General features: G+C 44.3%; 1 protein-coding gene across 2 annotated transcripts in view; it reads right to left on the bottom strand.

Annotated features, from left to right (window-relative positions):
* Positions 1-13,141, bottom strand: part of TNRC6A (trinucleotide repeat containing adaptor 6A) — a 57,666-nt gene extending 44,525 nt beyond the window's left edge. For both annotated transcript variants that reach the window (XM_083373069.1, XM_083373070.1), the window contains exons 1-2: positions 12,945-13,141; positions 12,684-12,731 (exon numbers count right to left, since the gene is read on the bottom strand). In XM_083373069.1, coding sequence (XP_083229195.1) covers positions 12,684-12,731; positions 12,945-12,949 — 53 coding nt within the window. In that variant the 5' untranslated portion in view covers positions 12,950-13,141. The remainder of the gene's footprint in view (positions 1-12,683; positions 12,732-12,944) is intronic.
* Between the last annotated feature and the right edge of the window lie 927 nt (positions 13,142-14,068).

Raw genomic sequence — 14,068 nt, 5'->3', positions numbered from 1 at the left:
CTTCAGTTGGTATCAAACTTGTGACAGTTAATACTTTTATGCTTCCCTTTTCTGTCTGAAGGGCAGCATTGTCAGCCAGAGAAGTGAGGCGCTTCCTGAAAGAACCATCTTCAGTTTGTCTTCCAAGAGAGGTTGGAGCAATTTAAATCCTTCTTCATTCTAATAGCCCCTTTGCCGTTTTTTGCTTTGGAATCCAGCACCTACCACCTCTGCTTGATTTATTGTAAACGGCATAAATAGTACAGAATTTTTCTCGTTTCTCTCCTGATTTTAATGCCAATGTTTTCCACACTTTTGTTAACTCACTTTAATTTCTAAGCAGGTGCAGATAGAGTACGTATCTATGGCTTCCCGTATCCTTCAGTTGCTATAGCCAACGCAATGTGGAAATTATCCCAATGTCCCTATGAGATCTAGCCCACTGAACTTGCTTTTCCATTCTCAGAGTTCAAATTCATTTTGCTCATACCAGACTCTGAGCTTTATGGCAGATGTAACAAAACCTATCAGCTAATGCTTTTCCTTGACTTATTTAATAGATCCTATTACAGCTATTCTCCCACTTCCTTCTGCAAGTTTTCATCTAAAATCCTTACTGTGGGTCTTGTGTTTCCAAAGTCTACAGGACTCAGGCTAAGCCCCTCATAAAAATCACAAAACCCCTCAACTCTTTTTTCCACTATGTATTCAAAATGGACTGTGGACTCTGTGTGTGTGTGTGTGTGTGTGTGTGTACATACACATAAATGTATATATATGTATGTATATTTGTTTTATATATATATAAACGTTTCGACGGAATCCCATCCGTCATCATCAGGCTGGAGGCTTCTGCTTCTTTCTTCTGGGAGAAGCATGTGGCTGATTCTAATCTGGAGGAATGGCAGCGAGGTATCAATAAATTTGTTTGGGCAGGGAAAAGGCCACGAGTTAAACTTAAGATTATGCAGGATACTCGTGAAAGAGGTGGTCTTAAAATGCCCAATCTTAAATTATATTATGAAGCTGCTGCGTTAGCAGGAATAAGTGATTGGATTAATTTGACACAAGAGAGATTATTAAATCTTGAGGGCCATGAATTGTTGTTTGGTTGGCATGCATATTTGTTGTATGATAAGAAGGTAGATAATGTGTTTAGAGTGCATATTTTAAGACAGGCATTGTTGAGAGTTTGGAAGAAGTATAGACATAAGTTAGACTGTAAGATACCATTGTGGGCAATCCCAAAACACGCAATAGAAAATATAAATGTTGGTTTTAAACATGATGTGACTACGTATAAGGAGATTTTAAGCTTGGAAAGAAATGTCTGGTGTCTGAAACCATATAGCCTCTTGCGAGATGAGAAGATTGTTCAAACTTGGTTTCAATATATTCAGCTACGGGCCAGGTGGAAAGAAGATCAGAAAACTGGTTTTACAATGACTGATGAAAATCTGATAAAGCAAATTAGAAATCAGGGTCCAGCACATATTAAACGGATATATCTTGCATTGATAGAAATTGACTCAGAAACAGAACTTGTTAAAGATTGTATGATAAAATGGGCCCAAAACATTCAAGAAGTTATTACAATGGATACGTGGGAAAAGATTTGGGTGAGGAACGTAAAATTTACACAAGCTCAAAACTTAAGAGAGAACTTTTATAAAATGTTTTATAGATGGCATCTAGATCCTAAAAAGCTTGCAAGTATGTATCCGAATTATCAGCCCAAATGCTGGAGGTGTGGCGATGAAGATGCAACATATTTTCACATATGGTGGACTTGTAAAAAGGTTAAGGCCTTTTGGATAAAAATTTGGTGGAACATGCAGAAGATTTTCAAGCAAAGGATAAAGTTTTGTCCGCAACTTTTTTTGTTGGGAATTATTACAGATGCTACGGTTGTGGACACTAAGCTGATGTTGAATTTAATTACGGCAGCAAGACTCTTAATAGGTCAGTATTGGAAGAAGGAGGAACTGCCGACTATAGAAGAATGGACTTTAAAGGTTTCTGACCTGGCAGAGATGGCAAAGATTTCGGCTTATTTGAAAGATCACTCGCAAGAACGTTATATTATGGAGTGGAGAAAATGGATTGAGTATATCCAGAACAAATATGGGACTAAAAAGTTTCATGTAGCATTTGAATAAGTCTTCCTTTCTTTTTTCTTTTTTTTATATATTCAATATTAAAAGTGTTTGTAGTTATCCTATATGAGCTAGAGAGTGATAGATTTTAGAGTTTATGGTTGTTAGCATATGGATGTTTATGATTGTTTTTTTTTTGTTTTTATACCTTGTACTTAGCTCTGGGAAGTGGGGGGAGGGGGAGAGGGGCAGGGAGGGAGGGGGAGGGGGGATTGTTAAAGATAAAATGTATGTTAAAACTTTTCAATAAAAAAAGAGTGAAAATTTGGCAGCTAGGTGTCTGTTTTCATCTTGCCATTAGAATAAGAGGGGAGGGAGGTGTTGCAGTTAGGGTTCTGCAAAAGCTTACTGAAAGTCGGCAGTCTGGAAACCTTTCAAGGACACTCTAGCAGGTGTGAAGAAGATAGCAGAGGGGTCCCATAGCAAAGAGAACATGTTTACATGAGCTATATATCTGGACATCTGTGGGGTTTGGCTGGGAAAGTCATTGTTATATGTTATGGTCTGATGCCGTGGGATTTTAGAGTTAGTTTAATGTCAACCTCCAACTCAAGTATCCAAATAAAAGTCCAGGATTATTTTCATTTCTGAAAAGCTGTTTATTGAATACCTCGCCTTTACTAGGCCCTAACTCCCGGACCAGCTAGAGTCTCCAAGAGCCACTCTCAGAAGCAAGGGCTCCTCTTAGCTAAAACCCTTACTCCTACAAAAACGGAAGGAAATGTGCTTGTCTCCTGAGTAGCAGGCATGGCTGTGGAATGTGACTCAGTGCTGCTGCTGTCAAGGAAATAATCCAACCACTATAAGGAGTGTCGTTCTCCCTCCCCCCCCCAGCCCTAGCAACCAACTGAAACATAAAATATGCATACAAGCCTTGATTTAAAGTCCCACAAAGCACAAATCTGGAGCAAGGACTTGGATTCGGACAGGACCACTTTTTGGTAGTTCCATTTATGAAATTGCAAAGAAAGAAAGAAAGAAAGAACATGGTTTAGCTACCTTAGAAGAAGTGCCTTCCCCAAACTCTTCCAATTGTGCACAATCTGCAGAACGGAGCCATCCTTTTGACTATTTCCTGCTCCTCCAGCCACTTTAAATAATAAGTAGTCCTTGACTTACGATCACCATTGAGCCCGGAATTTATGTTGCTAAATGAGAAATTTGTTCAGTGAATTTTGTTCTGTTTTACAACTTTTCTTGCCACATTCATTAAATGAATCACTGCAGTTGTTAAATTAGCAATACGGTTGTTGAATGAATCTGGCTTCCCACTGACTTTGCTTGTCAGAAGGTCACAAAAGGGGATCATGTGACCCCAGGACACTACAACGGTCATAAGTATGAACCAGTTTGTCAAGCATCTGAATTTTGATCATGTGACTATGGGGATGCTGAAAAAGTTGTAACTGTGAAAAATGCACATAAGCCACTTTTTTTCAGGGCCATTGTAACTCTGAACAGCCACTAAATGAACGGTTGTAAGTCAAGGACTAACTGTACACGAGCGTTGTGTGTCATTTTCACTGTGTGATCTCCCCACCCAATATGCTGAAAGGGGCATATTCAGCATTGAAGTCGGTATTGTCTTGCCAGGCCCTTTCCCAGCTCAATGACACGGAAACACACCAGTGCAGTGGGATGACATGCCTCACACGCAGCAGGCTACGCAACACACGGCCAGCTAAATCCTCAAGCCCTTCTTTGACAGACACACACCCAGCTCTCCCATCAGCCAGGCATTCAAATCCCACACCACACACACACACCAAGAGCTAGGTTGCCACCCTGCACAAGAGCCAGGAGCGGCCCTTTTCTACCTCTCACGACTGAGCATCCTGGTAGCAGAGCAATTACTTGCACTACTGGCACATCAGCTCCTGCCTAAGCTGCACTCCTCCTGTCCTCCTTGACGTGCAGAATGTCTGCTGTGCCAAATGGCTGTGGGGTAGTGACTTACTCCAGGAGATGAACTGGTGCAGGGCCAGACTGCCAGAGAGAGAAGCTGCTTTTCCCTTAATTTTAAATTATTCATAGGGTCAGCTGCCACCCTATGCTTGCTTGTACTTCACTGCGGTGACTGACTGCCATGAACTGTGGGAAAGGGGGAATGAAGTGGGGGGAGGGGAAATCGAAGTTAAGTGGTGAATCTCAAGTCACCCAGCTGGAAGGAGGGGTCCACAGAACAACCTGTGCTAGAACTGACCCTCAGGAAAACAGCTTGCCTGAACCATATTGGATACACTGGGGGGCGGGGAGAGCAATGATCTCTAATAAGCTATACCTTTTTCAACAAATTATTTCTATTTAGAGGTTTAAGTTGTGCTAGGTCTGACACACACAGTTTCCACTGATTAGATCATCTTACTACTCTGAATGGTATTAATGCATTGATTCTCTAGGAATATTTTTGTCACACACAAATATGTAGGACTGGGTCACTTTCCTGAATAAATAAATTGAATTAAGTTTTTGTCTCATTTGTTTAATCGGGCATTCTCTGTCTAGGTTTAGGCTTTTATGTGGAAACAGATCACACTTTAAATCATATTTATGCAGAAATATTAAAAATCCAAAGGGTTCACAAACTTTGTTTAGCCCCACTGCAATTTTCTCAGTTTGTGTTGCCAGAGGGAAGAAACATGCTAACAATGTCCTTTGTATGGAATGTTAGCAATGGAAATCTTTTCTGTGCAAAGAAATTAAGATATGAAAATCAGAATATTTTATGGAGTTTTCATAGCAATCACAGACTTCTATTTGCTCACAGTGTAATTTTACAAAGGTTTTCAATCCCATCTGTTTTTTTTTTCCAAAATAAATCCATCTTTCCTCTTAAATGAAGGAATCAGAGTTTAACACCTCAGAGAACTGTTCCCCAGTTTATATGGAATAAGCAAGGCTTAAGAGATCTATTCTAGTACAACAGATGTCTACACACAGCTACAGTACCCCAAAGAACCAGTAAAGTGAATGGAACTATGAAGCAAGGGTATTTGGAAACTTTAAGACCTGTGGACCTCAACTCCCAGAATTCCCCATCCAGGAAACCAAAGCTGGCTGGGGAATCCTGGGAGTTGAAGTTCCAAGTATTAAAGCTGCCGAGTTTGGAGAGCCTGTTATAAACATGCATAGGTTTTGCTTGCCGAACAAACATGTCTGTGTGCACATGACTATTATTTGTGTACAACAGAACACTTGGTTTAGGTTTTGCAGGTGAGTTTTATTTTACTTTATAATGACTTTATTTTATAAATGTATAAAGTATTTCATACATTTATAAATGTATTTTAAAACATGTTTAAAGGAATGGCTTAATTTTATATTCTTACTGGAGAAAATCTAAGCCAGAGGTCAACTATCAAGTACTACCGAAAGTGACTACTAAAATTAAGCAATGTGGCCAATTTGTACAGAAATAGAATCTGAGAATCCCAGCAAAACCCCAATACCTACCTAAAATACAAACTTGACAACCAAACAGGATAATCAAGCAAGTCAAAGGTGGTCTGTTCCTCCACCAGATTCAAACACTAGGGGAAAATGACATGTCTCTTCACGGCTGTTCTAAAGGCAAGCAGAGTTACCAGCCACCAGTTCATCCAGGGCCCAAAACAAGACAAGGCTGGTGTTAACCAACACACATTAAGGAACCCAGGCCAAAGTCTGTGTACCCCAGCAGCCACAGAGTTAGGGGATAAAAGACTCTGATGCAAACTGGTGGGAGAGTTACCATGTAGATTCAAGCTGCAAGGATGTGCCAGGGAGGAAGAGGAGGATGAGGCAACTTCACCCAAAGAAGGCTGAAAGGTGCTGCTGGAACAGGTACCTACTCCACTGTAAGAAGCCTGGATCAGAAAGAGATGAATTTCCACTGAGTTCTGGATTGCCAGTTGCTTAAAGCAGGGGTCCCCAACTCCCAGGCCACACAGCTGGAAGTGAGCAGTGCCCGAAACCATCCCCCCTCCCCAGTTCACGTCTTCCACCAAAGTGGTCCTGGGTGCCAGAAAGGCTGCTGGTTTAAAAAGTATTCCGCCGCCCTACTATCTAAACCGTAGGGACAAACAGTCCTCGTGGCACATAACTAGAGGCTTGTATTTCTCTTACTGGGTAAGTGGGGGGAGGGGAACACCACCCCTTAGAGGGCCCCTCCCCCATTAAGAGCTTGGCAGTAGGCTTATGGAGAATCGGAGGGGGACTGGAGGCCTCCCTTCAGGAGCTCCATGGAGCCCCTTTGAATCCCTGACCGGCTGCTCTCACTCCACATCAGCTATTCTTACTTCACTACGTTGCAATTTTAATAAATTAAAAGTAGGCAGAACGTTTTGTATTGGACATCAATATTATTTTAGATACATATTTTTAAAAGAATCAAATAATTATATTATGTGGGTTACAGTAGTCAAAATGAAACTTGCAGGTTTTCTGTCTTTTCCCACACTCATGGGGGGGGCATCTAGTTAGGGGAACTACACAATCTCCACAGCTCAAGGCCAAACACTGAGCAACAGGTTGAAAAGGAAACAATAAGAAAAGCTGAGCATCAACTGAAACATTTTGGACTGGGAAGGACCTTGAGGCCCCTTCAAACATCCAGTCTCCCCCCCCTCCCTCAAAACTGGCACCAAGGCTTTCAAGAACTTTGACCTAAATTTGCTGTGGTTTCATACCAATTTCATCTCTGTTGCAAATGTGCACTTCTAGAAGAGGAAGGAAAGTTTAGCAGAACTGGTGAGGCCCATACTTTACAATCCCCCAGAGGATGCAGCAATGCTCTTATTTAACTCCACCTAGCTGTGCCCAGTCAATTGGAGGAAGCAGAAGAGCAAAATCAGGGCCTTGGGTGGCACATCTGTAGCAGATGCTGTAAGGATATAAAAATGAGGCAGCAAGCAGGAACCCGCAGCCAGGAAACCTTCTCAGCAGCCTGTCTGGGAACCATTTCCCTCCCAGCGAATTGCTTTGGTGGTTAATCCCCTGGGCTCGCTTGCTCTCTCCAGGCTAAGCACACATTCCCCGGCTCACACCACAAGCTCTTCTTTCTTTCCCCGGCATTACCCTGTATCGGATTTAAGTACCTAGAGACAGTCATCCACAAGAACTGAGGAGGAAAAAGGAGGCCTACACGCTGGGTCCTATTACACACATATAATACATTATTATTGGCAGAAGAAAATGAGCTAACCGAGGCAGTGCCTTCAGCAGCGATTTCGGATTCCGCTGGGCTTGTGAACTCTAATATTGGTCAGGGTCCTTTGTGGCATGAGTTGAGCCACCTCTGGGCCGGATCCATGCCCCACCTGCCTTCTCCAGGAAGCCTGGATGTCTTTTTGAGGGGGGGGGTGATGCCTGCCTCCTGGAAAAAGGCAGTAGCGTGCCCCTGCATCTCTCAATCCACCCACTTCACGCAACCTTCCGATGTGGTGTGTGTGTGTGTGTTTTGGATAAAGTGGTTGGGCTGCAGTTTCAAGAAATTCTGAAGAAAACAGATCTGGCCCAGACATGGAGGGCAGTACTGGATGTCCTCTGACAGGACCTGGAGGGAAACGCGGCTCACTGCAGTGGTTCAGTATCATGAATGATGATACGCTTCTGGACTGCCAAGAAAGGTTTGGGATTCAGGGACACTGCGCTAAATGGACGATTACGATCAATATCAGTGGAGCTCTTAGGTACTCCAGCATAAGGTGATAGACAGGTCAGCACGGTCTTCCGTGCTCTTTAACACGCAGATGAAACTGTTGAAAAAGTTCAGCAGAGTATCACCAGGAAGGAAATGGCCTCCTTTTACATCTCTTCACCCTGGGCCGAGCAGAGATGCTGTGGAAGTACTAATGCAGCATCTGGAGACTGAAAGGATACGAATGGGACAAAATGTGCTGAAATTGCACTCCAGCAAGATGCACTGTCTCTTTGTCCAGAAACAAGTGTTGAGGCCATTCCCAACTACTCTAGATGGAGCTGCATTCCCAATGAAGGAGCACGTCTGGAACCCCGGAGTCCTTCTGACTCACAGCTCCTACTAGAAGAGCTAACGGGCAGTGTAGCTAGGTCAGCAGGCATGCAATTGCCCCCTTCTGAGGGCAGGCAGCCTTCCGAAGCGGCACTGGTCACTCACAACCTTGTTACTTCAAAATTCAATAACTTGAAAAGTACTGGGGACATTTGGTATAAAAGGCAGCAATCTGCATACGGGTGGGTTGATATAGCTGTGCTTCACCAGCATTAGAGGCTGGTTATCAGTTTATTTCCAGATATATATCAAGCAGCTTGTTATTAACTATGAAGTCTTTTAAAAAAATATTTATTCAGATTTTTGCCTTCCACAATCCGACTACTGGATGGGCTAAAATCTTAATGACAAAGTCATATGGTTTTAGATCCAATCTCCTGGTTGATTAGTGCACAAGAGGATATTTTGGGTTCCTCTTCGTCAACAGATCAAGGGGAGACATGGAAACAGGCCTTTCCAAGAAGTGCCCCACTCCAGAAAAATTGGCTGTCCTTGCATTCCAGACAAATAAAAGGCAGAGCTCTTTAAGAGGCCATCTGGAGATGAAAATTTGCATCCTGCACCTAATCCACATTTGAGGGTGTGTTTTTTTCCCTTTTATTTTTAGATGACTATTTAATATTTATAAATTTTACTAGGACCTTAGATGCTTGGATGAGGGATATAGAAATGTTAAAAAATTAATGCATTTATAAGAATGGATTTAATTCACAAACATACAATCTGTACAAGTACAGATTAGGCGAGATCTGGCTCAAAAACAGTAAATGTGAGAGGAACCTTGGAGTCCTAGTGGACAATCGCTTAAAACATGAGCCAGCAGTGTGTGGCAGCAGCCAAAAAAGCTAATACAATCCTTGGTTGTATAAAAAGAGGTATAGAATCAAAATCACGTGTAGCATTAGTACTGCTTTATAAATCCTTAGTAAAATCATACCTAGAATCCTGTCGTGGTCACCACATTACAAAAAAAGATGTGGAGATTTGGAAAAAGTGCTAAGAAGAGCAACTAAGATGATTAAGGGCCTGGAGACCAAAACATAGGAAGAATGGTTGCAGGAATTGGGTATGACCAGTCCAGAAGAGGGGGCCAACTTATTTTTTCAAAGAACCAGAAGACAAGAAACAACGGATAGAAACTAATCAAGGAGTGCAGCAATCTGGAATTACGAAGTTTCCTAACAGTGAGGACAATTAACCAATGGAACGACTTGTCTCCAGAAGTTGTGGGTGCTCCTTCACTGCAGGTTTTTCAGACTGGCCAGCCACCTGTCTGAAGGGGTATAGGATCTCCTGCTTGAGCGGGGGGCTGGACCAGAAGACCTCCAAAGTCCCTTCCAGCTCTAATCTGATTATTATTTCAGAATATTACATAGTAAGCTAGGTGACAGCATCCTAAATACCCAAACTTGGTACCCATCTTTCCCACCGAGATCTGGCTTGTTTCATGCAATCCCATGAGGGAAAGTAAGCTCAAGGACAACCTGCCACCTAAGATAAGGAATCTTCCTTTAAAATGTTCCACAGGACATATGAATGCTAGTAATATAGATCCCTGACTTCATTTAGTCAGTGTGCTCTTCTTATAAAGTTTTTACAGGTAATCCTTGACTTATAACAGTTCATTAAGTGACCGTTCAGTGTTACAATGGCACTGAAGAGAGACTTATGACTGTTTTTCACACTTACGACTCTTTCAGCATCCCCATGGACATGTGATCAAAATTCGGACGCTTGGCAACTGGTTCATACTTATGACAGTTTGTTGTGTCCCAGGATCATGTGATCCCTTTTTGAGACCTTCTGACAAGAAAGGCAATGGGGAAGCCAGATTCACTTAACAACTGTGTTACTAACCAAACAATTGCAGTGATTCTCTTAACAACTATGGCAAGAAAGGTTGTAAAATGGGGCAAAACTCACTTAACAAATGTCTCACTTAGCAACAGAAATTTTGGGCTCAATGGTGGCCGTAAGTCAAAGACTACCCGTATTGCTAGTACCACCTACGTTGAGTCCTTGTTGAAATGGGCATGGATATTTGCACAAATAAAACATAATAAACATCTGAAATGGAAATCAAAAATATACGGTACAGTGCATAATACGTGTTTATGCTTTTACCCTTTCCTCCAGGAGCTCTTTTCTCTGATTTTGCTCCACAGCTTCTCCTTTTTGAGAAATTATTTCTAACCCAGAGTCACCCAGGGAAGTTTCATGGCTGAGAGAAGGCATGGATCTGGTTCCCTCCAATAATGGTGCAACATCCTAAACCTCAGGCCTAATTCAATGAATTTAAAAGTTAAAATTTAAAATCTTAGGCAAAATTTGGTAAACTTTTAGTGCATGGATTTCATATGCAAGTTACTTACACATTAAGGAAGGTACAATTTAAGCTACATGGCATTTTTAGCTAAAGCAATGAGATGAAAGACCGCCCAAAGCCACAACAGAGAACAATTCTTTGGGACATGGGTTTTCCTTTGCCTACAAGGTAGGGATGGGCAGAGGTGCAAATACCAAGAAAAAAAGTTGCCTGTTTCTGGTTAATTGTTCAAATAATTCACAACTGAATGAGGCCAGCTTTTTTGGTGACAGGGGAGGGTACAGTAGCAAAGACCTGGCAACGCCCACTTAACTGCATTTCTCAAATGGTGGATTTAGTCTTGATGGACCTCTTTACTGATTGTTGTAGGCCAAACTTTCAGAAACTGGAAAGACAGCTGGCTCTTCCTGTACAAATTTGCCTACACACATTGGTTCACCAGGCTTGTGATAGGTTCATTGTCAAAAGGAACTGCAGCATAATACTGTAGATCAGGTGACAAGCCAAGTCAATGGGGAAGCCAGATTCACTTAACAACCCTGTTCCTAACTTAACAACTGCAATGATTCACTTAACCACTGTGGCAAGAAAGCTCGTAAAATGGTCATAAAACTCATTTAACAACTGTCTTGCTTAGCAATGGAAATTTTGGGCTCCGTGATCATTAAGTCACGGACTACCTGTACTACCTGTATAGTATTTAGTCAGGCCATTCTAAAAAACCAAATACTCCCATTAATCGGGTTTTATTCCGAGGAGCATAGTGGGAACATCATGCAGACATAAACAGAACAATTACTGCTGCAGTAGTTCTTTGCAAGCCCTTCATGACTATGCTCAGTACTGAAGGCAAGTGTTTAGGTCACCTTTAACATATTCTTCGTGCTTTTATATATTACTCAGAGTGAGGAACACACACAAACTACTCTTCAGACAGAATCCTCATGATGCCTGATTCAACTTAAGAGGGAAAATTATTTCTTTCATACAAGGAATGGGGAAGGCATTCCCTGGTAGTATTTATTTTATATATATCCTGCTTATGATCTCTGACAGATACAATTTTCAGGATTAAAAGCAAGATTACAGATTTACAGAAAGGAAAGTCAATCATCCTTATTTAGTCCCAATAAAGAGGGAAAATATCTGGCTAGCAAGAGTTACTGTTCTTGTCAAATTCTTGTGTTCTGTCCAATTAACATTTTGTTGGATCTTAAAACTACTGAATCATCCTCACTTTTCAGACTATCCAAAGCACAGGAAAACTAGGAAGATGAAAACAACACTGAATTTCAATCAATTGTAAATAACAGCTGAGAGGAAGCTCAACTAGCAGTATCAGAAAAATCAGAATTTCAACAAGGATTAAGTTGAAGACCTTTTAAAAAGTTATTGTTTCTGCTATGTGGTATAAGCCTCTACAGATGCTGGGAGATTATTCTTCTGATGTTCAAGATTAAACTACTGGAAATATATAAATGCATTTCTAACTTTTGGAATTGTTATGATAAAAAGGAATTATGAAAGACTTGTATGTGAGCAATAAGCCTCACAAGATTTTTGCAACGGAAAAACTGCTCCTCGAAATTAATTCAGTATTTCAGCCGTTATGCAGGAGCAATAAAAACACTCCGAACTCTAAAGCAGCGTTTCCCAACCTTAGGAACTTGAAGATGCGTGGACTTCAACTCCCAGAATTCCCCAGCCAGCATAGCTGGCTGGGGAATTCTGGGAGTTGAAGTCCACGCATCTTCAAGTTCCTAAGGTTGGGAACCGCTGCTCTAAAGGAACCCTCAAGTTTCTGAGGCCGGTGCAGCTGCAAAATTCCCTGAATGCTAACAAGCACTTTGCCTCCATACGATACGTACAAGGAATCAATCTCCCCTTCATAAGATGCGGTTTGTGTTCTGCTCAAGGCCGGCCAGACTCTGCAGCCGGTGGAAATCTATTGGGCAGGACGAAGTCGGGGGGGAAAAAATGCAAGCAAACCAACCCCCCATTCTCTCCGGCTCCTCTTGCTACTTGCGAGAAGAGCTTTAAAAGTAGCGAAAGGAAGGACGTCTGGCACGAGAGTCAAAGGGAGGGGAATTAAAAAAAAGAAAAAGAAAAAAAGGGGCAGAAAACGGCCGCCTCGCCTGCGTCCTTCTTCCCGGCCTGGAAAGGCGGCCCCGCAGAGGCGCCTCCGGGGCATCGCCCGCCCCTCCCGCCTCACCTGCTGAGTTTTCTTTCGGCCTCTTTGGTGGCTTTGGCTTCCAACACTCTGCAAGAGAAAAGAGCCCGTCAGGGAGGCCGCGCCGAGCCCCCAGCCTCCCGGGGCCTCCCCAGGGCCGCCAGCCGGGCGGGCCGGGCGGCCTGCGAGGGGGAAGGGGCGCCCCGGTCCCCGGCGGGACAAAGGCCGCCGACGCGCCGGGCCGACGGCGGCCGCTCCCGAGGGCCTCGGCCGGCCGCCTGGCTCGCTCGCTGCGGGGCTCACCGCATGTGCTTGGCGCGGGGGGCGGGCCTCCTAGGCGCGGGGTCCCGGGCCCGGCGCCGCTCCGCTGGGGGCCCTCGGCAGGCTCGCCTGGTCGCCGCCGTCGTCCGCGGCCGCCGCCGCCGCCCTCCGCCGCCTCCTCGCGCCCCCGCGCCCAGCCGCCATTTCCAGCCTCCCTCTCGGAGGAGGCCCGCCAGTGCCCGCCCCGCCCCCGGAAGGCCCGCCCCGCCGGGCAAGGGCTTCCGGGCGCCGGCCCCGCCCCCGCCCCAAGATGGCGTCCCCGCGCTGCCCGGCGAAGCGGCCCTGCCTCGCCCGGAATGCGCGGGGCGCTGGCGGCCGCCCCCCCTCCTCCTCCTCCCCCTCTGGGCCTCGCGGGGGGAGCCCCGGGCCGAGAGGGTCCCAGGTCGCCTGGAAGCGGCCCGGGCTCGCCCCTCTGGGCTGCGGGGAGGATGCGGCGCCCGCCCCAGGCAGCTCGGGGCCCGGGGAAGTCGGTTCTGCCCAGGCGGAGATCGGCAGCTGCTCTGGGCTGGAAAGAGGGACGCCTCTTGTCGCCCTGCTCGCCTGAAGTGCCTGATTGCAGCTTTAGTCTTCCTTGTGACGGTTTTCAGGCCGCTGGCTGGGAGGGAAATCTGGTCGAGCCTCGCTGGGATTCCGTGTAGTTTTGTCCCCTGCCGTTGCTGGCCGTTTGGCGTTTTCTAAGGACCTCTGCATCACCTCCTGCCTGCATCTGGATGGAAACGTCTAACCGGGTTACTACCATGGATAGCTAAACTGACAGGAATTCCCCAGCAACCTGATATACTGCTAAGCTTGTAAGCCGCCCTGAGTCTTCGGAGAAGGGCGGGATATAAATGGAATTAAAATAAAAAATAAATAAAAATATACAGGCGTTATGAAAGTGAGCCCCATGACACTCCCAGTGCAAGTAGCACAGACTGGGTTGCTAGTCCTCCATTATCCTCACTGCCCACTCACAAAGGAATGGGACAACTGCAGTGTTTATTTAATTGATATGCCCGTTTGTCTCACACATGTGACTGGGCAATGTACACAGTTAAATAACAAATCTGAACAATCAACACCATAAAAATACAGTTAAAACAGAAACATAATAAAACACAACCACA

The sequence above is a fragment of the Vipera ursinii genome (genome assembly GCF_947247035.1).
Source record: "Vipera ursinii genome assembly, chromosome: 13".
NCBI lineage: Eukaryota > Metazoa > Chordata > Lepidosauria > Squamata > Viperidae > Vipera > Vipera ursinii.
Note: the sequence above shows the minus strand (reverse complement) of the source record. Positions and strands in the feature narration are given on the sequence as shown.